General features: G+C 62.4%; 4 protein-coding genes across 7 annotated transcripts; 1 reads left to right on the top strand and 3 right to left on the bottom strand.

Moving 5' to 3' along the window:
* Positions 1–199: 199 nt before the first annotated feature.
* Positions 200–7,173, bottom strand: HYAL3 (hyaluronidase 3). Of its 3 annotated transcripts, XM_086845294.1 has the most exons (4): positions 7,050–7,173; positions 989–1,918; positions 800–889; positions 200–651 (listed from the first exon to the last, which is right to left on the bottom strand). In XM_086845294.1, the coding sequence occupies exons 2-4, from the start codon at positions 1,883–1,885 to the stop codon at positions 298–300; spliced, it is 1,341 nt and encodes a 446-aa protein (XP_086701420.1). In that variant the 5' UTR covers positions 1,886–1,918; positions 7,050–7,173; the 3' UTR covers positions 200–297. The 3 variants fall into 3 exon arrangements, with proteins under 3 accessions (XP_086701420.1, XP_023791232.2, XP_086701419.1); XM_023935464.2 differs by lacking the exon at positions 7,050–7,173 and having other exon boundaries at positions 989–3,826; XM_086845293.1 differs by lacking the exon at positions 7,050–7,173 and having other exon boundaries at positions 800–1,885.
* NAA80 (N-alpha-acetyltransferase 80, NatH catalytic subunit) lies at positions 3,033–5,526 on the bottom strand. Of its 2 annotated transcripts, none has more exons than XM_086845297.1 (2): positions 5,417–5,526; positions 3,033–3,826 (listed from the first exon to the last, which is right to left on the bottom strand). In XM_086845297.1, the coding sequence occupies exons 1-2, from the start codon at positions 5,421–5,423 to the stop codon at positions 3,099–3,101; spliced, it is 735 nt and encodes a 244-aa protein (XP_086701423.1). In that variant the 5' UTR covers positions 5,424–5,526; the 3' UTR covers positions 3,033–3,098. The 2 variants fall into 2 exon arrangements, with proteins under 2 accessions (XP_086701423.1, XP_086701424.1); XM_086845298.1 differs by having other exon boundaries at positions 5,451–5,500.
* On the top strand, positions 6,576–10,098 carry RRP9 (ribosomal RNA processing 9, U3 small nucleolar RNA binding protein). Its single transcript, XM_086845292.1, has 15 exons — positions 6,576–6,664; positions 6,781–6,863; positions 6,956–7,071; positions 7,151–7,224; positions 7,341–7,382; positions 7,571–7,697; positions 7,891–8,015; positions 8,236–8,328; positions 8,428–8,528; positions 8,642–8,776; positions 8,957–9,019; positions 9,097–9,242; positions 9,335–9,414; positions 9,538–9,611; positions 9,705–10,098. The coding sequence occupies exons 1-15, from the start codon at positions 6,590–6,592 to the stop codon at positions 9,808–9,810; spliced, it is 1,440 nt and encodes a 479-aa protein (XP_086701418.1). The 5' UTR covers positions 6,576–6,589; the 3' UTR covers positions 9,811–10,098.
* Positions 10,013–20,512, bottom strand: GRM2 (glutamate metabotropic receptor 2). The gene is made up of 6 exons (XM_086845291.1): positions 20,379–20,512; positions 16,931–17,551; positions 14,418–15,255; positions 12,660–13,723; positions 11,590–11,764; positions 10,013–11,141 (listed from the first exon to the last, which is right to left on the bottom strand). Exons 2-6 carry the CDS (start codon positions 17,387–17,389, stop codon positions 11,068–11,070), a joined length of 2,610 nt encoding a protein of 869 aa, XP_086701417.1. The 5' UTR covers positions 17,390–17,551; positions 20,379–20,512; the 3' UTR covers positions 10,013–11,067.
* Positions 20,513–21,119: the final 607 nt, after the last annotated feature.

Raw genomic sequence — 21,119 nt, 5'->3', positions numbered from 1 at the left:
CCATGCCCCCTTTCCCAGGGTAAAGGGGCTGCCAGCTCATGGGATCAGGGCAGAGCCCAGGCAGGAAAACTGAGGCACCACCACTGTTGGATCCACCCAAAGCCAAACTGGGGTCCGTGCTGCCTCTCAGCAGCAATGGCAACTGTGTCCAGCCTGGGGGCACCACAAAGTCCCCCAGCTTTACCCACAAAGACCATGCTAGCTGTGCCAGGAGAATTTATTTAGGTTAGTGAGACCACAGGAAGTGCCAACAGCAGCACTACTGGGGTAGGGGACCGTGGCGGTCCCCAGCCCTTGTCACCAGCCCCACACACCCTGTGGCAGGCAGGTGTCAGAGGATGTGAGATCCTTGTGCCCATAGAGGCTGTGAGCGTGGGTGGGCACCTGGCAGGAGGTGGCAGGGTTGAGCTGTACCGGCTGGGCACAGCCTTCACCTGCCCAGCCACGGTAGCAGTGGCAGCGGAAAGCAGCCCACGGGCTGGCACCGGGGCCAAGGTGCAGGAGGCTGCCCAGGTCGTGGGGCTGCCGGCGCACACAGCGCCCGTGTCCATGGCACTGCCCATAGCTGCATTCTCGGGCTGCTGCCGTCACGTTGGCCACATAGGGACCCAGGGTGGACACGAGGTAGTGGCGCAGGCTGGCACAGCTTTCCTGGGGAGGAAGCACCAGTGAGAACCCACCCCAGCAGCAGAGACCTGGCCAGCCCTACCTGGTGGGCACAGGGTATGTGGCCATCCTGTACATCCCATGCCATCTCCTGCTGCCCACTGCCTCCAGCGCTGCCAGGGGTCATACTCACCACCGAGCGCGAATACGACATGTCTCCCCAGAGCACGAGTCCCGACGCTCCCAGTGCCGCGCTCTCCCCGATGGTGTGCACCAGGTCAGCCTGCCGGGAACACAGACATGACCGGTCTGGGGGACACAACCTCTGTCCCTGTACCAACCGCATCGCCCCCACGGCCAGCTCCCGTCCCACGGTGCTTACCAGCTGCAGGAAGCGGGACGAGCGGCGGTAGGAGAGGCGGGAGTAGGCGATCACGGGCAGGAGGCCGTCGGGCCCGAAGGCGGCCACGCGCAGGGCCTCGCGCAGCCGGTGGTGCACGTAGCGGCGGCGCAGGGTGGGCGGCAGCGCCAGCGGCAGGTAGATGCTGGGGTAGAGGGCAGAAGAGGCGGCCCAGAGCCAGCCCAGATGGTTGTTACGCTGCACCTCTGCCGGCTGGCACTGCCCGGTGTAGTTTGCCTCCTTGGCCCAGTTGGTGTTGAGGCAGTCGGGAAAGCGGTAGAAACCCCAGAGCCCCCCGGGGCGCAGGGCTCGGCCCACCAGGAGTGTCTCCTCCATTAGAGCCTGTGCCGCCTGCTCGAACTCCAGCTGGGCCAGTCGGAGCTGCCGCCGTGCCGGCAGGATGCCGTGCTGGCTCCGCACCCACTGCTCTGAGGCTGTCCGGTACATCTTTTTGGCCCCCCAGTTCTGGGCCCACAGGGGCCTCCACTCCTCCCAGTCCACCACGGCCAAGCCATGGAAAGCAGGTCGCAGGAGGAGGCGGATGTCCTCGGCCACCCTGTTGAGGTGGGCCTCGAGTGAGACACGCTGGGGGATGCCCCCATTGTGGGGGACACCCTGCTGTGACAGGTAGGGGTACAGGCCAAACTTGTTCTTGTAGAAGATGGTGATGTTCTGGCCGGCAAAGTGGCCACCCCGGTTCTCCACGATGCCGTAGTCGCTGAGGGGCAGCCCCACACCAAAGCGGTGCTGGCAGCGGCTGGTGGGGACGTTCCACACCACGGCAAAGGGCTGCCCGCCTGCCAGGGGCGCGGGTGCCGGGCTCTCCTCGCTGGCTGTGCCCAGCGCCAGGCAGGCCCACAGTGCCAGCACCAGTACCATCCCGCCTCACCAGCTGCTTGCGGGGCCGGCACCCTGTGAGGAAAGGAGAGCCGTGGGAGTGAGGCTGTGGGATGCAGTGGGCATTCCAGCAGTGCACTCGACCCAGGCACACAGTGGGCTAGGACTGGCCACAGGGGCTGGGATGTCCTGCAAGCACATGCTATCCACCCCAAAACCTGACAGGACTTGGGGGGTTTGAGACCCCTTCTGCCTCAGCACAGCCAGTGTTACCTCTGCCTGCTGCTTTCTGCTGCTGAGATCCTGCTTGCACCACCACAGCTGTGGCACAGCTCCAGAGTGGCACTGCAAGCCACTGGTGCCTCAGTTTCCCTGCTGGCTTCCAGTCCTGCCTGTAGTGGAGGCACCGAGACTCCCTGGTCCCTGTTTTCAGCACAGTGCTGAGCCAGGCTGGGTGACCTACTGAAGGACTCAGTCCCCCCGAGAGGCATGGTGGGGCCAAAGGGACAGCTCTGTCCCGCACAGTTCAGGCAGGGCCAGAGGGGTCTGGTGCCCCTGCCCGGTGCTGGCCAGCTGCCCAGAATGAGGGGATTAGGCAGGGAATGGGCCCAGGGCCGCGTGATACAGCAAGGGCAGTGCTAATCCCTCGTTGTGAGGCTGGACGCTCCCTCTGACCTTCCCGCTCCTGTGCCTCTGGCCCTCACTGACGCCGGCTGCCTTAGGGGGGCTTGGCCACCTGCCCCCCTCGCTGTGCAGTGCAGGGGACCCAATTCTGCAGCCCCACCACCATGCCCTACTCCCACAGTGCCACCCCAGCCATCCTGTGCCTCAGTTTCCCCAGGCTGCTCAGTGAGGAGCTGTGACCATGCTGGAGGCCACCACATGCCATCAGCCCCAGCTGCCCCACAGCAAATCCTGAGTGGAGGAGACACTGGTGACACTGGGCAGTGCTCCTGGGGACTCGTGCCAACCCCTCAGCCTGGGGTGGACCTGGCTATACCCACCATGCTGGTGGTCCCAGAGGCCCAGCCAGGCAAGCTGGGGGCCAGGCAGGACCACAGGTAGTGTGCCCAGGTAGGGCAGGGTATGGGAACCACCTCCCTGCCAGCACCACTCCCTCAGCATTGGGGCCAGGGTGAACCATGGAGGCTGGGAGCTGGTGCCAGCCCTGAAGAATGGCAGGCAGTCAGGCAGTGCTGCAGCGGGCAGCTCCCACCCACACTGCTTTTAATCACCGGCTTGGGGCCCCAGCCCCTCAGATGTCCTTCTTCATCCAGAAGATGGGGAGCCCTTTGGCATCACGGTGTGGGGATTCCAGGAGGCTCTGCTCGCTGCTCTCAGCCAGGACACCCCTTGCCCAGATCACAGTTGGTGGGGGAGGTGGTGGGGGGACAGTGAGGGGCTGGGGGGGAGGCGGGGGGGCAGCAGATACCCATGGCCTGGCGGTGATGGCAGTGGCAGCCCCAGAAGGGGCGGAGAAGAGCCGCAGCACCTCAGAGGATATAGCTGGGCTGAGAAAGGCCACGTTCTGCACCGGCTCACCCAGGACATAGCCCAGGTGGGCATAGAAATGCTGCTTGTCGTGGGTGGTGAGGTGCAGGCAGCGAAAACCCCGGGCTCGGGCCCACTGCTCAGTGGCCTCCATCAGCCGCCGCCCATAGCCCTGGCCCCGCAGCGCCCGGGCCACCACCACGCTCTCCACGAAGAGGTCATGGGGACAGCCGACCACACGGGAGAGTCGGACATGGCCCACGAGCTCGCAGGGCCCCTCCTGGGCGGCAGGGGTCTCGCTGGGGCCCTGGCTCCGCAGCAGCAGCAGGCAGGTGGGAAAGGCGTCCGAGGAGCGCTGGAGTGAGTGGAGCCGCGACGCCCGGCTCTTCCCCCACTCCTCGCCCAGCAGCTTGGCACAGGCTTCCAGCAGCTCCGGCCTCTGGTGCAAGGGGACCAAGCTGAGCTCCTCTGACACGGAACCCATTCTTCTCACTGACAGGAAACCAAGCAGGTCACAGCTCAGAGGCAGTAAGGCACAGACCATGCGTTTGTTCCCCCCAGCCCGACACCGGCCCCAGTACAGGTGCGGTTCCCCAGCCGCACAGCCAGATGAGTTCACGGAGCTTTGGTGGGTCCAAGGGCAAACAACTGATTCATGGCAGGGAAGTGGCATATGGTGCCAGCTCCAGGAAATCATGCCATGAGACCTGCAGAAAGGTCTAGCACTGCCAAACCAGCTGAGGGCCAGGAGGCACAGTGCTGGCCTTGCCTCCCCTGCCATTAGCTCCTGCCACCTCAGAACCCATGAGACCAGCCAGCTCATCACTCATGTCCTCAAAGTCAGGGCTCTGAGGAGCCCAAATAGCCTCTGAGAGGTCAGAAAATCCCTATCCTACTGCATGCCATGAGGTTCCATCTCAGACTGGCTGTTCCCCTTGCGAAGGAGAAGGCGCAGGCAGAAGGCAGGAGGAACCACCATGCCAGTTTATTAACTAGGATTGAGCAAACTGCCCCACTTCCCCTCTGGGGGTTGGGGATGGCCTGAGCCTGCTGTCCTACACCCTAAGTGCCCTCAAGAGGCATGGTGGGGTCACCCCCCTAGCCCAGCCTGCAGCGTCCCCTTCAGAGGCCACACCCTACCAACACTCCTGAGTGGGTGATGGTTTCCTTCCATCTGCCCAGCAAAGCCACACCAGGACGCCCATGGCATCTGCCTGCCACCCACCATGACTTCACCCACCCTCCCTGTGCTCACTCTGCTGCTACCAACCCTGTCTGCACACACCCAGCCCACAGGCACCCTGCTCACACCTGTACCTGCTCACACCCACCCTGCTCACACCTGTACCTGCTCACACCCACCCTGCTCACACACACCCTGCTCACGCCCACCCTGCTCACGCCCACCCTGCTCACGCCCACCCTGCTCACACCTGTACCTGCTCACACCCACCCTGCTCACACTCACCCTGCTCACACACACCCTGCTCACCCACCCTGCTCATGCCCACCCTGCTCACACACCCTGCTCACACCTGTACCTGCTCACACACACCCTGCTCACCCACCCTGCTCACACTCACCCTGCTCACTCACCCTGCCCTCTGCTGCTGGCTCCTTTGTCCCGGATGCCAGCACAGCAGGAAGCAGCCCCGGCTCATGACCAACCACAGCGCCTGGTTCTGCTTCCCCGGTGTGAATGACACGTCTGTAGGGCCCCACACAGCACACCCCGCTTCCCACGCTGCACCCCCACACAGGCCACTCACCCTGCCTGTACCCCAATTGCTCCAAACCACAAACCAGCACACACACACAGACACACACAGACTGAAACAGCATCACCCAGCTGATGGTTGCCCCCACCTCATGGCTGCACCTCCTGAACAGGTCCCGACCCCACCACTGACCCTCACTGACCACCACTGACCTCACCACCGACCTGTCATCTGACCTGCCATTGACCCCATCAGTGACCCCACTGCTCACCCATCCCTGACCCCATCCCTGACCCCGCCCACCAGCCCCTCACTGACCCTATCACTGACCCCAGCATTGACCCATTATCGACCAATAACTGACCCATCATTGGCCCACCATTGGCCCCATCACTGACCCATCACTGGGCCCTCTCCCTGCCCTTCTCCCCGTGGCGCTGCCCTGCCCCAGCCCGGTCCCGCCCGTACCGTTCCTCGGCCCCGCCGCCGCCGTCACTTCCTCCGGCCCGCCCGGCCCGCCCGCGCCCTCTGGCGGCCGGAGGACGCACCGCCCGCGCCCCCGGAGCCTCGCGCTGCCCCCCAAATTCCCGCACGGACCCACCGTGGCAGGCACACCCCACCCTGGCCTGCCCAGCCCTCCGCAGCGCCTCCGGTGCCAGGGACACCGAGCCCTACTGGGCAGAGCTGCAGTGCTGCAGCTCTCCTCCCTTCTGGAGCTGGGCTGCCCAAGGCTGGTTTGGGGATGCCCACCTTCACGCCCTCCCCTCCTCCCCAGGGAGTGAGACACTGTGCGGGAGCTCTCCATCCGTCTCTTTCAAGTCGTGATGGGGCTTACAGAGGACACCACAAAGAAGATGACGATGCAGGAGGTGCAGGACAGCTCTTTCACCTGCATGACCAGAACACTGTTCTTCCCTGACTCCTTCTGTGCCAAAGAGATTGCACATAATAAAATTTCTGCACAAAAGCAGATGTTAGCTCTTTAGAGCATCACCTGTCCCAGACAGACAGACACTACCCCAGCATGGCCAAGGACGGGTCCCTGGAACTCCACAAAGGACATGGGAAAGGACCAGAGGCCATGCCCGACAGTGGAGGCTGGTTAAGGGTCCCTGAGGGGCAGAAGGAGTTGATCGTGATTTCAGAAGTAGCAACCACCGTCACTGTCAGCACGGAGGGCTGCCAGCTGCAGGACTGGGCCCGAAGGGCCATGGCGGGCAGAGGAGGCAGCGCTGGGGGCCCTGGGGCTCTGAGAACCGGCCCTGACGAGCGCCCGGTCCCTGCGGCAGAGACCCCCCGGCACAGGCACCGGTGGGGCGGGGCCAGCGGCAGGGGCGGGGCTACGGGCCTCGTGACGTCACACCGAGTGACAGCTCGGCCGCCGGACGGGGGCGGGGCAGGGCGCGCTTCCGGGACCGGGAGGCGGTGCCGCAGGGCCAATAGGAGGCGGGATCCCGCCGCCCACAGCCAATAGGCGCTGTCGGGGGCGTGGCCTGAGCCCTGCCGGCGGCGGGGGGGGCCCACGTGCGGCGGCAGCATGGCGGCGGCGGCGGGCGGCAGGAGGGCCAAGGCCCCGCGCGGGGCGGCGGCACGGCGGCGGCCGCGGCCGGTGGTAAGGGCCGGACCGGGCCGGAGGGAGAGAGGGAGGCGGGTGAAGAAGAGCTATGTCGTCGGCCGTCTTTCGCTGCGCCCGTCCCGTCTCGTCTATCGTCCCGTTTTGTTCCGCAGGCACCGGCCGCCGATGGAAGACCGCGGGCGACGGCCGGTCGGCCCGCCGACGAGGAAGTGTCCAGCGACTCCGAGACAGAGAGGTAAGGACTGCGCCTGGGGAGTGCCGGTACCGGGGGATGCCTGTACCGGAGAGGGTGCCGGTAGCGATGCTCACGCACGCGTGTCCCTGCAGCCCGTTATTGGAGCGGCGGCGGCGGCGAGAGGCAGCGGAGGAGGAGGTGGAGGAGACGCCGCAGGAGAAGAAGCTGCGCTTGGCCAAGCAGTACCTGGAGGAGCTCCGCCAGCTCGGTGAGTCCCGCCCGGTGCCCGTGCCCCGCGGGGCGGCCCCGGGCGCTGAGCCCGAGCCTCATGCACTGTCCCGCCGCAGAGGAGGAGCGGGCGGAGGAGGAGGAGGAGCTCGAGCCGGCGGATCTCATCGGCGACCGGCTGAAGGAGGACGTGGTGAGCAGGGAGGGCGGGCGTGGCGTTTCGGTCCCGTTGACGGCAGCGGGCTCGGTCCCCTTCCCGCGGGACCGGGGCTGAGGCCACCTCTGCTGAACCTCCCGCTTCTTCCCCAGCTGGAGCAGAAAGGCCGGCTACAGCGCCTCGTCGCCAAAGATGTAAGTGCCCGGTACTGGGGGTGCCAGACTGCAAGAGCCAGCCTAGGGGACACTGAGGCACAGCCAGCATGCTACAGCCTTTCTCCCTGCTGCTGGCATCCTGGAGAAGGCAGGGTGCTGTGCTGGAGTGCTCCCGTGCCTGGGGAAGGGTCCTGGGCAGCCCAGCTCACATCCTGCTCTTCCTGCAGGTACAGCCTCCGGATCCAGCCAGGATCCGTGTGCTGAGGGGACACCAGCTGCCTGTTACCTGCCTCGTCATCTCTCCTGATGACAGATTCATTTTTTCTGCTTCCAAGGACGGCTCCCTCATCAAATGCAAGTGTTCACTTGGGGCTGCCACTGGCTATTCCCAAGCCCAAGCCCTGCAGGGACCCAGGTGCCCACTGAGGTGGCTTGGGTCTTGGCTGTTCTTGGATTGTGGATAATTCCAGGCTCTGTGGAAGGCTAATTGACACTTCTGGGAGTGGTGGGAGGCTCCCAGAGGCTGATTGTGATGACTTTCCCGCAGGGGAGGTGGACAGTGGGAAGAGGCTGTGCGTGGTGCCCGGCGGGAAGAAGGGCACGGAGGAGCGGCACATGGGGCACGCATCCCATGTCCTTTGCATGGCCATTTCATCGGATGGCAAGTACCTGGTACGGGGACAGGGCTGGAGAGATGGCCATGGGAAGTGTTCTCCCAGGGTCCTGGGGGTAGAGTCTCATGCCCAGATGTGCCTTGCTGGGTTAAAGTAGCCCCTACCCCCTGCTGGGTCACGAATGGGTCCCTGGGACACCCAAAGCCCATGGAGTGGAGGCAGGACAGGGCTGTTGGTCTCCAAGGTGCAGATCTCAGGCATCCCCTGCTGTCTGCCAGGCTACAGGAGACAGGAACAAGCTGATCATGATCTGGGATGCAGCCACCTGCAAGCGCCTGCACATCTTCACAGGGCACCGTGATGCCGTCTCGGTGAGTTGGGGGCAGTGGGCAAGATGCCTGTGGGGTCAGGCAGCTGTGTCCTCCTCAGCATCCCTCACTGCTGTACCGTGTCTGTCCATCTGTCCACAGGGTCTGTCCTTCCGAAAGGGCACACACCAGCTGTACAGCGCTTCCCACGACCGCTGTGTCAAGGTCTGGGATGTGGCAGAGAACGCATATGTGGAGACTCTGTAAGACCTGGGGGAATCGCACTGACCCTTCCAAGGGCTGTGCCAGAAGCCCTGAGGAGGTGAGGGGGCAGAGAGCCATGCTTGCCACAGCTCTTTGTCATCTCCTTCTCCAGGTTCGGACACCAGGACATCATCACAGGGCTGGACAGCCTGAGCCGGGAGTGCTGTGTGACAGCAGGGGGACGGGATGGCACCGTGCGGCTCTGGAAGATCCCTGAGGAATCACAGCTCGTGTTTTCTGGGCACCAGTAGGTCTGGGATGGAAGAGGGGGCTGTGGGCAGGTGTGTCCAGCTGGGGCAGAGGGATGTGTCTGCCAGGCATCACCAGAAGCACCCTGGGGATGCTGATGCCCTGGTGAGCCCTTGTCCCCTAAGCAAGATCCCGGAGCACACTTGCAGCTTCTGGCAGTTGCCTCTTCTCTTCACAGGGGCTCCATCGACTGTATCCAGCTCATCAACGAGGAGCACATGGTGTCTGGAGCTGATGATGGGTGAGCACGGGGCCAGGATGATGCCTGGGGTGGGCAGGGTGTCCCCTCAGCCCCCTCATCCCTCACGTCCCCCGCAGGTCTTTAGCCCTGTGGGGGCTGACGAAGAAGAAGCCGCTGGCACTGGCGCGGCAGGCGCATGGTGAGCAGGACACCCAGGGCCTGCAGCAGCCCTTCTGGATCGTGGCGGTGGCTGCCCTGCGCAACAGTGACCTCCTGGCCACAGGTGTGTGACAGCTGCTTTTGGCAGCCTGTGGGGAAATGTGTCCTGCTCCCATTGCTGGGCAGGGGTGCATGACAGTCTCCTCTCTGCCCCAGGGTCCCACAGTGGCAGTGTGAAGCTATGGAAATCTGGTGAAGGATTTCGGAAGCTGGAGCACCTCTTGGACATCCCCTTGGTATGGATGGATGGGCGGGTTGGGAATTCTGGAGCTGGGCTGGAGGGTCTCTCAGCAGGGGCTCCCCTCCTTGGGAAGCTTGAGAAGCCTGTGGGAGCCCCTCACCTTGCTCTGTCCCTCCAGGTGGGTTTTGTCAACAGCCTCAAGTTCTCAGCAGCTGGTGACTTCCTGGTGGCTGGCATTGGGCAGGAACACCGGTACTGTCCCCACTCCCTGCTGCTGCCTGGGGGTGAAGCTTCCCCCTCCTCTGGGTTTTGTTGGAGGGTGACTCCCCCATCTCTCATCCACAGGCTTGGACGGTGGTGGAGAATCAAAGAAGCAAAAAACAGTATCTGCATCATCCCCCTGAAGCAGAAGAACACAGCCTCTAGCCCTGAATCCCCTGTCAGCTCCTAGGCTCCTGTCCCTGGAGCCACTGGAGCAGGTTCTTCTGTCCCTTGAGCTGTGCCCCCCATCCTTGGTGCAGCCACCACCCTGAGGTCAGCAGATGTGAGTGGGGGTTGTCACATTGCCCCCATGTCTTGATGTGGCTCTGCCCTCTGCGAGGGTCTGTCCCCTTCTCTCAGGTTTGGCTGTACCTGAGCTCTGGAACAATCCATTTTGTAAAAAAAACAACACCAAAACCACTTTATTTACATAAATTACAAAAAAAAAAAAATAATCACACTTTCATTCACAGAAAAAGTCTACTCTTAAAAACTTGGTTGGGCTCAAATACCTGGGTCCTGGTGCTTGCCCTGAGCCTCCAACGCCCCCCGGGGCTCTGCAGGGGCTGGGGTCAGCGGGCATTTGTCTGCCCCTGCTTCTGCCCTGTCTCCCACAAGGGGATGAGAAGCGCCACACACAGTGAGGGAAATGATGTGGGGGCTTGGGCCCGGCCCAGCCACGCTCAGTGGCTCTCCTGAGGCCAAAACCAGGAGGAAAAGGGGAAAAGGCAAAGCACTAGGGAAAGGGTGATGTGGTGCAAGGCTTGGCACAGAGGGTGATGGGAAAGGCATGGCGCTGGGAAGGTGGGGTGGGCGACGGGGAGAGGGCAGTGTGAGGCACCACAGCGAGGGAGTGGGAGGCACAGCGATTGGCACAAGCGAAAAGCAAGAGGTGGAACGTGGCTTGGCGAGAGGGAGTCGAGTTGTGCGCTGGGACTGGGGGCAAGGGGCAGAGGATGCGCCCCATGGCTCGGTGCAGGCAGGTCTGCACCAGGGCTCAGTGCAAGGGACAAGGAGAGGGTATTTGTGCCACAGCTCAGTGCGAGGTCCGTGCGATGTGCACTACGGCTCAGTGCAAGGGATGGGGGGACATTCTCCATGGCTCAGTGCAGGGGTTGAGGTGCACAATGGCTCAGTGCGGGTGACAGAGAGGGACGTGTGCCGTGGCTCAGTGCGAGGGCTGGGGACGTGCGCCGTGGCTCAGCTCAGAGTGGGGATGTTCACCATGGCTCGTGGGTGGAGGACAGGGTACATGTAACGTGGCTTAGTGCAAGGGAAGGGTGACACGTACCATGACCCGACATGAGGGATGTGTAGCTTGTGCTGGGGCAGGGACTGAGCCTCCCAGCTGCACCTGGCACCTCAGTGGGCCGTGCTGCAGGCACTGCTCTCCCTGGGGAAGCAGTGGGGGTGCCATGTGGCAGCACCACAGCCTGGCCTCCGTCCTTCACAAGGATGACGTTGTGGAATCCACCACCTCACGCCCGTTGCACACCGTGGGCACGTATGGCGAGGCTGAACCTGGACAAGAAGGTGGCAGTCAGGGCTGGGTTGGGGTCTGGTAGCAGCACCCCCAAGCATGCCATGGCGGTGGTGCCCAGGGTGCTGGGGTGGAGGGTGCCCAGGGTGGTCATGTTCCTTGGAGCTAAAGAGTGCCTCAGGTAGTGACAGGCACCTCGGGGCAGCTGAATCCCCTCTGTTGGGGTGGAGAGAGGCCTTGTCCACTCAGCAATGATGGCCCCCCAGGAGCAGTACCCCTCTGGCAGCTGTGCTGTCCTGGTAAGGCACTGGGACAGAGGACAGGGAAGAGCCACTGGGGATACTGCATCTTTCATTCTCCCCCCTTTCCCACTTTGCCCTACCACACACCCCACTTTTCTTCAGGAACCTGTGCTGGGGTGCCCACACACACCCCCCACCAGGAAAGGGATGCTGTCCCCCAGCCCTTTCCCAGCCCCACCATGCTCACCATGGGACTGGCTGGAGCTGGCTGCTGCCACGCTGAACCGAGCGGTGCCCACGCGGTGACTGGCCACGTTCTTCTGCGGCTGGAAGAGTATGATGTGGAGCTTGGGGGTGAAGAGGCAGCCGAGGACCACGGTGCCGCTGAGGCTCACCGAGATGCACATGGTGGTGGTCTGGACCTGGAGACAGGGGTGGGCATCAGGTGCTCCACCCATCAGCCCTCTGCCCCAAGCAGGGCAGGATGAAGCCCATACTGTGGCACTGGCCGGCCCCACTGGGCACAGCCTGCACCCTGCAGGGACAGCCCACCCCACACCACATCCCTCTGTCAGGGTGGTCCTGCAGGAGACCCTTGGGCAGGGTATGGACACTGCTCTGATGGGGACAGGTTGCCCCTGCAAAGCAGGTACACCCTGAGCAGCAACCCCAGCCCTGCCCACATGCTGCTTTGTGGCACTGCCTGGGACCAGAACCTGCACTCCCCCATCCCGGTGCCCACTCCCTCTGGGGGTGCAGGTCCTCTCTGGAAACCCCTGACTGCAGCTGCCCCCGCCAATTCCTCAAGACCCATCAAGAATATGTTTGGTTGTCTGTGCCAGGGATCTTGAGGTGCTGCAGGATGCACCCCATGCTACCCAGTTCCTGGCACTGCTCGTCAGCCCAGGGACCAGGCTGGCCCTGGGGCTGGCATTCATGCTGGGGTATGGTGTCTGGATGAGCCAGGGGCTGTCTCATGCTTTTGTGTCACGTGGCTGAAGGATGATTATCATACTTCCATGATCTGGCTATGGGGAATCTCTGGAGGTCTCAGGGCCAATTCCCATCCTCATCCTAGCAAAGGAGGGAGGGGGGCAGGTCCTCTCTCCAGGACTCATTGCCCCATCAGCCACAGCCCCTCAGGACCCTTCACCTGGTCCTGAATTACCCAGCGCAGAGGTGACCATCACCAGGTATGTGGATGAAAACCCTTCCCCAGGCCCACACATCTCCTAATCATGGACCCTGCATGGCCCAAATCTCCAGGACCACTTAGATCAAGCCCTGTCAGAGCCCCCTCAGAGCTCCTGCTCTTACACGGTAGTCGCTGGAGGTCACGTAGAAGATGGGCAGGAAGGCCAGCCAGATGATGCAGGTCGTGTACATGGTGAACCCAATGAACTTGGCCTCGTTGAAGTTTTCCGGACATTTCCGTGTCTTGAAGGCGTAGACCGTGCAGAGGACAATCAAGAGGACATTATAGGTGAGCGAAATGAGCATGTTGGAGTCACGGTTGTTGCACTTGAGGGTGACAATGTACCTCTTGTCAGGCTCAGTTTCCTTGCCCGTGCCAGGGGTCTCCACCAGGAGCCAGATGATGACGATGATCAGCTGGCAAGAGATGAGGGCCATGCAGATGACCACCTGTGATGTTGGGCTTATGAAGCGGGGGCGCTGGACCCCCTCCTTCACCCCGCTGAAGATCCTGGCGATGCGGTTCGTCTTGGTCAAGAGGGCCGAGTAGCAGACGGCGAAGGACGTGCCCAGCCCCAGGCGCCGCAGCGTGCACACCCCGGTGGAGGGCTTTGCGATGAAGATGAAGGTCATGCTGTAGCACATGAGGACCCCAGTCAGCAGAATGTAGCACAGCTCTCGTCCAGAGGCCTTCACTATGGGAGTGTCATTGTTCTTCACGAAGACTCCGATAACGAAGAGGGTGGAGATAAAACCCAGGCAAGAGATAGTGACGGGACCAATGGCCCAGACGTCTTTCCAGCGGATGTACTCTTGGGGTAGCTCGTAGCAGCCATTCAGGGTCTCGTTGGGCCAGTAACCAAGACCACAGTCCATGCAGGTGAACTCATCCAGCAGGTACTCGTAGGGCTGGCAGGGGATGCAGATCCAGCAGCAAATGTCTCCAGGCTGCATGCTCTTGATCTCATTCTTCTTGCAGGGATCGCTGCACTGGGACACAGGAGTGGAGGTCTCAGCCCAGGGGATGAGGCTGGTGTCGAGGATGAGCCCCTCTGCCCAGTAGCCCACTTTCTGGTACCGATACCGCCCGTCCACATAGTGGTAATTGAAGATGTTGTAGCGCCCGATCCCATCACCGTAGCGGTCAAATCGAACAACGCTCTCAGTGTCTGCTGGCCTGAATGGAGCTGCGGGGAGGAGAAGGGGAGACAGTCACTGCCTTAGGGCAGGAGAACACTCCCTCCAGGCAGGGCTCTTCCAAAGGATCACATCCCACCATGGCCACAGGTAAATGTCCATCCTGTTTCCTGCCTTCACTCCCATCCTTGCTGCCTATGCACATGTTAGGAGCAGGAAAGCAAAGGTGGAGAGCTACCCACCTGCCCGACAGGCTGTCGGCCCCAGCCAGCTCTGCAGGGACAGAGGGGATTTGTGCAGCCTCCACGGCTCTCAGTGACTCCTGGTAGCCAAGACACCCTCAGCCCAAGTCACAGAGGACATGCTTCTAATTCACCCCAATCTACATGGGTCCCTGATCACAGGGATCCCTCCAAGTTAATCCCTGAAATGTGAAAAAATCATGATGCTTTCAAGGACCTGTGTTCTTGAGGGACCCTTGTGGGGCTGGTCCCTCCCAGTTATAGCAGGATGGTATTGGTGGCCAGCTTCTCCACCCACACATTTCCACTGGGGACAGAAGGCTTGGATTGCCTCCCAAGAATGATGGTGGGCTGTTGGCACCTCAGGACAACCACAGCCCTGGACATGGGTAGGCTAGTGGAATTAGAGGGTTTAGGGTCAAATTTGGGCCTCCTTCTTTCCTATCCTCCACCCGTCCCTTTGCAGTTTGGCAGCCAAACCCCATCTCCATTTTGGACTCACCATCAAAATTAACATTGAGTATAAAGTCCTTGTAAAACCTCTTGCCATTTACAGGCTTCATGGCATCACAGAGCTTGGTGGAGTTGGGGCACAATGTCCGGTGCATGTTGTGAAGAGAGTGAGCCATGGCATAGACTGCATTGACCACAAAGGTGATCTTGGACTCTGGCTCAAACTTGCCTGTCTTGAGGGAGTACCGGCTGCAGTCCTGTGTGTGGAAGCTGCACCTAAACTTCTGCTCCCAAAACTCCCGAAACCAGGGATTTCGGCTGTTATTGTAGGGGTGGAGGTTACGGAAGTAGGAAGCAAACTCCTTGATGGGGTAGGCTGCCAGTTCAATGGTGATGGCTCCCTCTGCCACTGCTTCGCTCCCGGCCACCACGCTCTCCAGGGCTCCCCACCCATCACTGGCCACCCACATGAAGGACACATTGGCTCTCTGGGCGGCTGTCAGCAGCTCCCGGGCGTCTTCACTTCGGGTGAATAGCACGACCACTCTGGCATTGGGCTTCTGCAGCAGAGCCCGGACCACTCCATCGTAGGTCTTCTTGTTCATGGAGCGCCCCACCTTCTCCGAGGTGGCGATGCAGATGTTGCGCATGCGGGCTTCTTGCTCAAAGGCCTCAATCCCCGTCTCCCCATAGTCACCCTCTGAGGCCACAGTGGAGACGTAGGTCCAGTTGAAGAAGCGGAGGATCTCTGCCATGGCTTTGGCTTGGTAGAAGTCTGGTGGGACGGTGCGGGCAAAGTAGTCATAGCGGGACTTGTCACTGAGCTTGGCACTGGTGGAGGCATAGCTGATCTGTGGGATCTGGAAGAGCCGCAGCAGGTTGGCCACCTGCATGGAGGAGGAGAGGTGAGTGGTGGCCAGCAAGGGACATTCCTATGGGGGACCCCTGCCCAACACCCAGTGTTGCACGATGCTCCCAAGCACAACCCTTGGGCTGATGAGCAACCCATCCCAATCCAGAGCATCCTGATCTGTGGAGGGGCTGGAAAAGAATGGATGGCACATTCACAGAGTGCCTGAGCCCTCAGACATGTTCTTTGTTTCTTGGGGTTTTTTTTTTAGTATTTCAAGCACTTTCCTCTGAAATTTGGGGCTCAGGAGGGGACAAAAGCAGAAAGTCTGATGTAGGTGACCTGTGGGAGATGCTTGATGGCAAGGAGAAAGCCAGGATGCCTGGCAGCCCTTCAGCACAGGGGGAATTCTAGGGGCTGGGAGCCAGGGCAGAGTTCCCCACCAGGCTGGGGGATGCATTCTGCATCCTGCACTGGGAGCTCATCAGGACTGGCACCTTCCAGTCTCTCAGCAGAATCCCTCCTTAGCTTCAAAGGGCAAAAAAGCCCCACTAATGAGACTGTTAAAACCCAGGCTCTGGGTCTCGAGTGGGCCAGCGGGGCTGCCAAGCCTGCCCACGTCTCACTTCTCCCCAGGCAGGAGACGTGGCTTAATTAACGTGGACAAATGATCTTGACGATAAATTCCCCTAATAGCAAGAATGTCCCTGAGCGCAGTGATGCCGCTGCCTGTCCTCACCATGCATGGCAGCTGCCAGCCTGCCATGTCCCTCCAGTGCCCCCTGAGCTCCCCGGCCGGCCCACATTCTGCCCCTGCTGACACCTCCCTGCCCAGACTTGGGACATGGGGACATGCTGGGTTCCCAGCAAGGGAAGGGACAAGTGCCAGGGTGGGCTGGGATGCTGTCTCCATCATGCAGTCCCAGCTTCTTCTGCCCTGTAGCTGGAGGATGCAGGGACCCCAGGGAGCAGGACACACAGTCTGACACACCCTGGGGACTCATTAAATCTCAGCAAGCATGTGGCCCACCGGCCACCCCTGTGACTCAGCTGATGCTGCTGGCTGCCTGCGTCCTCAGGGGATGCTCTTCTCCCTGCTGAAGCCAGCCTCCAGGTGGACAGAGCTGTGGTTTTGGGGTCTGAGATGCATCCCACCCAGGGTCACAGCCATGTGTGAAGTCTGAGGTGCCTACTCCTATGGGATCATTGGGGACAGGGGGACACTTGTCCTCGGAGCTCACCCTGCCTTAGCCAGGCAGCCCTGTGGCTGAGCCCCTCACAGGTGCATGTCCCTTGCAGCGCCTCACAGGCTGCAGTTTGGAGGGGCATGGGGGACAGTGTCCCCTCACACAGCTCTGCCTGGCACAGTCCAGATGTGAGCTGGGCTGAGGAGCTGCACCCCCCTTGACCCCAGGAGAGGAATAAACTCCTGTCCCCATGTGAGGCTTGGCTCCTATGGCTTATGGAGTGTTGGGGGACTCAAACAGCCCCCAAGGGATCCTAACCACATGCCCCACAGTCACAGAGAGATGGCTCGCTCATGTGCCCGCTTGGCATTCCACTGGAGAAAGGGGCAGAGCATCACCATGAGGGATGAGTGAGCTTCCCTGTGCCACACTGGCAGTGGCATCACTGCACTGCTGCCAAGGTTTTATCCCCTTCCCCCACTTCAGCCCCTGGCTCCATCCAAGCCCCTCTTGCCTGGGAGGTACCTGGATGGAAACGTCACTGTAGGAGCCCCCGATGACACCGGTGATGGCAGTGGGAACATCATCGTGGACGGCGTAGGAGCCATCAGGGCAGATGTGCTCAGAACCGTCCACCCTGGTAAGGGAGGCACGGACGAAGTCAAGGGACTGCTCTAGGGCATAGGTGTCCTTGGAACAGGTGTCGAGGATGTGAGCACCCAGCTTCACCCCTGGCAGGATGCTCCCGTCCTTGTTGATCTCGTCCAGGGCGAAGAGCATGGCCTCCAGGCGCTGGATGCCCCGGTGTTCGTTGATCTTGCCGCAGTCTTCACTCCCCACTCCTTTCTCATGGACAGGGAAGAGGCCCCCAATCACCAGGTCCCCATCCATGCTGATCTCCTTCTTGCCAGCCATGCCGTGCCCAGCAGCCAGACAGGTGGCCAGGTGCATCAGCCCCAGCCAGGCGGCCAAGGGGACCGCCATGGGGTGTGCTGGTGCTGGCCGGGGGACCCACACCACCCCGTGTCACCCGCTGCCACCCGTCAAGGTGAGGGCAGGCAGTCCCCAGGCATTGGGTGGTGGGGGGTGGCACAGCGTGGTGTCGGTGGGAGAGAGGTCGTGCCACCCCGGCAGAGCCCTCAGCACCTGGAAAAGCAAAGGGAAAAGCTGATGGGTCTGTGGGACGCAAGGCATGACAGGGACAGGGCAGTCAGTGCTGCAGGGGGAGAAGGGGCATGAGCCTGCCTGTGCTCCCCAGCTGGGATGCCCTTAGGAAAATCCCCTGAGCATGGCAAAGTGAGCAGGTGCAGTATATCCCACAGTGACCCAGAACCCTCAGGACAGACACAAGTGACACAGATCCCAGGGCACAAGGAGAGGCACAGGGACTGCTCTCCCCACAGCACTCCCAGGGGTGCACTGGCATGGGGTGGGCACAGGGCTGGCCCCTCTGGCAGCATCAGTCCAGAACAGCCTGAAGGGGAAGAGCTTGACAGCCCTAAAATATCATGGAGGGGGAAAGAGCCAGGGATGTCACCTGGCATAGAGAGGCTGAGCTGGGCAGATAGAGCCAAGGCCAGCTCCAAGCTGAGCCCCCAGCCCACACAGCAGCATCAGGGGTGATGACAGATCCCAACCTCCAGCCAAGAGCACTGCCAAAAGCAGCCACCCATGAGCCCACCGTGCCCACAGCACCCAGTGCCCACAGTATCTTAATCTCCATCCCATAGCCATGGAGCCCACCCATGCTGCTGCTGCCCCTGGGGCTGTCCGTGGCATCAGGGCTGGAGCAGGGACTCGCCACTGGCTTCACCCTCACACAGCAACACAGGGTTCTGGCAGTCACGGTGCTTTAGAGTCTGTTCTCTCACCACCGCCCCTTCCTTCCCTGTATACTAAATTCAGAGATTTCAGTAAAAGTAAGAGCCAGGTTTGCTGACTCCCTCTGCAGAAAGCACGGAGGCGCGGGGGAATCAAAGGCTTTTGCAGCAGGCAGGCCTTGTTTTGGCAGAAGATGCAGTCCCCTCTGAGATTGGTTGTCTTTTCCCAAATCACAGGAGAGATTTGTTTCCCATTTGAAGCTGACTGCTGAAATCCCATGGGGCTGGCATTTCAGGGACCATGGGAGAAGGAGACCCCTTGGCAATCCAGAAGCCTCAGGCTGCTCTGGAACGGGAAGCTGCTGATGCTGTGGCTGGACCACAGCCTCTCCCACAGCCCAGCAGTGCTTGTGGGGGCACAGAGGGTGGGAGGGGGATGCCGCAGAGCGCTGCCCCCCCTGCAGTTCCCTGCAGCCCATACTGAGGCTACTCTCCCTGGGAAGGAGGAGGGGACCCCTTGATGCCCCCATGCTGCTCCCAGACAGGTGATGACTGTGCTGGAGGAGCCCTCCAGCAAGCAGCCAGAGCTGGCAGTGATGCCCAGGGGGATGCAGGCAGCAGTGTGGCACAGGGTGTAATGGGGTGGGGTGGCACATGCAGACCTCCTCCTGTTCCTCCATGCCCCTAAGTGCCTGTTCTCAGGTGCTGTTTTCTGCTGCTGAGCCACATCTGTCTCAGGGCATCTCCTACCTGACCCTCCAGTGAGAAGGGCTTTGGAGAAGAGAGAAGGAAGGGTCCCCCAGCTTTATTTCAGGAATAAATGCTTCTAAGGGACCCAGGGTTTCCTCAAGCAGGAAAGAGGCCACAGGCACACAGATTATTGATGGAGCCCGTCAGCAGCAGGCTGAGCCTGGCACAGGGGTCCGGTGGCACTGGGAACCCGGGTCCCTGTGGTCCAAGTCTTTTGGGGCAGCTGACAGGAGTCACCAGATGAAAGGCACCTTCAGGCTAAGCTCCTCTGAAGGGCAAACCATCACCCACCCGGCAGCAAGCCACGATGGACTGTGAGCAGGGCTGCCACCATTCCCGCAGCAGCTCAGCTGGACTGGTTTAGTGCCGGGGGGATGACAGACGGTGGGGAACCTCTGGAGAACATCTGGGGAAGTGAAGCACCGGTAGGGCAGAACCAATTCCAGCCCGACGGCCACGGTAGGGCGGGAAGCTCCTGCCAGCTGCGGGCAGCCTCTCCGCCCGGCCGCATCGCGAGTGGGGTGGGTGAGAAGGGGCCGTGACTCCTCCGTGCCCGGAGCGCTTCCCACCCCCTGCCAGCCCTGACCCCTGCGACACCAGCATCCCTGGGGGTGTGTGACACCCGGGGCGTGTGCGAGAGAGGCGGTGCTGCGGGGGAGTGGGGATAGTGTCACCTCCCGCGGAGGTCCCGGAGGTCCCACCGCCACCGAGCTCTGACAGGAGCCCCCAGCTCTCTCCTGCACAAGGGCTGCCAGCCCCGGTGCCCCGCGGGGCCGAGGCGCCTCCCCGGGGCGCTCCCCCGGCGGCCACCCCATATCCCGTCCCTAACGCGCCCCGAGACGCGGCTGCCCCGGCCCCCTCAAAGCCCCGGCTCTCGGCAGCCCGGACAGCCGGTCGGGAGAACCGGGGGAGCAGCAAGGGCGAGGTCTGTCCCCGCCGGCCGGGAGGTGACCGCGCTTCCCTGCTCCGGTGCCGGCGGGCGGCCCCGGCCGGGGGCTGCGGCGGCGGGTCCCGCTGAGTGCCCGCTGCGGGCTCGGGGCTGCCGGATCACGGGGAGACGAGAACTCCCAGGCCGTTCTCCCGGAGCCCCGCGTCTTGCGCCGGGCGAGTGGGAGCGGCGGGAGCAGCCCCGGTGCCACCCTGACCGCCCGCATCCCCGGCCCCTCCTGTGCCGGTGCCCGTGCCCACGCTCTGCTCTCGTCCCGCAGCTCCGGGAGCCCCGGTACCGGGCACCTGTCCCCGAGCCCCGCCGTGGCGCGGCCCCGACGGCTGCGGGGGATCGCAGGTCTCCGTGCCGCTCCACCGCCGGCACCGGGACTCTGGAGACGGCGCCGCGCCGCCGGGGCACGGCGCGAACCGAGGTCACGGCGATGGGAGCGCCGGGCTGGGACCGCAGCCCTTACCTGGGCCCGGCGGACTGTGCCGGGAGCCGGTGCCGGTGCCGGTGCCGCGGCTGTCTCGGAGCTGCGGCTGCCACCGCCTCCCGCCGCCGCCTCTGACACTCCGCCAGCCCCAGCAGAGCGGAGCCGCTCCGCCCCCCGCCCGGCCCGGCCCGGCCCCCGCCCCGGTCCGGCCCCGGTCCGGCTCGGCCCGGTGAGCAGCAGAACCCCCGGGGCCGCCCCGACTGCCCCCCGCTCGCTCCGACACAGGCTGAGCCGGGCAGGGCACTGCCGGGACTGGGGCAAAGCCGGGATTAGATAGAGCCAGGTCCAGGCCGGGCACGGGCAGGACACGGGCAGGGAAGGCAGGAACGGGCAGGACATGGATGGAGAAGGTGGAACACAGGCAAGACACAGCCAGATCTATGCAAAGGACGGGCAGACTGAGCCAGAGCACCGGCAGGATGCAAGCAGGACATGGCCGGAGAAGGCAGGACACAACCAGATCCAGGCAGGACACAGGGAAGACTTGGCTAGATGCAAGCAACCAATGGTCAGATGCAACTTTGGCAGAGGCAGTACACAACCAGAGCAGGCAGGACCCGGCAGACCCGGCAGGGCACAGTTCAACACCTTGGTCCCCTGGCCCCAGAGCCCCCAGCTCATTCCCAGCCCAGTGAGAGGGGTCTTGGCCCCAGACCAAGCTTCACAGCCACAAACTGTTGTCCCAGAGTTTGTTCTCCCCTTGCCTGGCCTGCACCCTGC

The sequence above is a fragment of the Cyanistes caeruleus genome, chromosome 11 (assembly GCF_971803275.1).
Source record: "Cyanistes caeruleus chromosome 11, bCyaCae1.hap1.1, whole genome shotgun sequence".
NCBI classification, from domain to species: Eukaryota; Metazoa; Chordata; class Aves; order Passeriformes; family Paridae; genus Cyanistes; species Cyanistes caeruleus.
The sequence above is the reverse complement of the archived record's forward strand: the minus strand, read 5'-3'. Positions and strand labels throughout refer to the sequence as shown.

Coding starts and splice junctions, on each gene's coding strand:
- HYAL3 (XM_086845293.1), bottom strand. CDS start 1,885: ATGGTACTGGTGCTGGCACTGTGGGCCTGCCTGGCGCTGGGCACAGCC. Junction 652..799: donor TGTCGTATTCGCGCTCGGTG/GTGAGTATGACC, acceptor CTTCCTCCCCAG/GAAAGCTGTGCCAGCCTGCG.
- RRP9 (XM_086845292.1), top strand. CDS start 6,590: ATGGCGGCGGCGGCGGGCGGCAGGAGGGCCAAGGCCCCGCGCGGGGCG. Junction 7,225..7,340: donor ACCGGCTGAAGGAGGACGTG/GTGAGCAGGGAG, acceptor CTTCTTCCCCAG/CTGGAGCAGAAAGGCCGGCT. Junction 9,612..9,704: donor GGCATTGGGCAGGAACACCG/GTACTGTCCCCA, acceptor TCTCATCCACAG/GCTTGGACGGTGGTGGAGAA.
- GRM2 (XM_086845291.1), bottom strand. CDS start 17,389: ATGGCGGTCCCCTTGGCCGCCTGGCTGGGGCTGATGCACCTGGCCACC. Junction 15,256..16,930: donor ACAGTGACGTTTCCATCCAG/GTACCTCCCAGG, acceptor TCCTCCATGCAG/GTGGCCAACCTGCTGCGGCT. Junction 11,765..12,659: donor TGACCTCCAGCGACTACCGT/GTAAGAGCAGGA, acceptor CCCTGTCTCCAG/GTCCAGACCACCACCATGTG.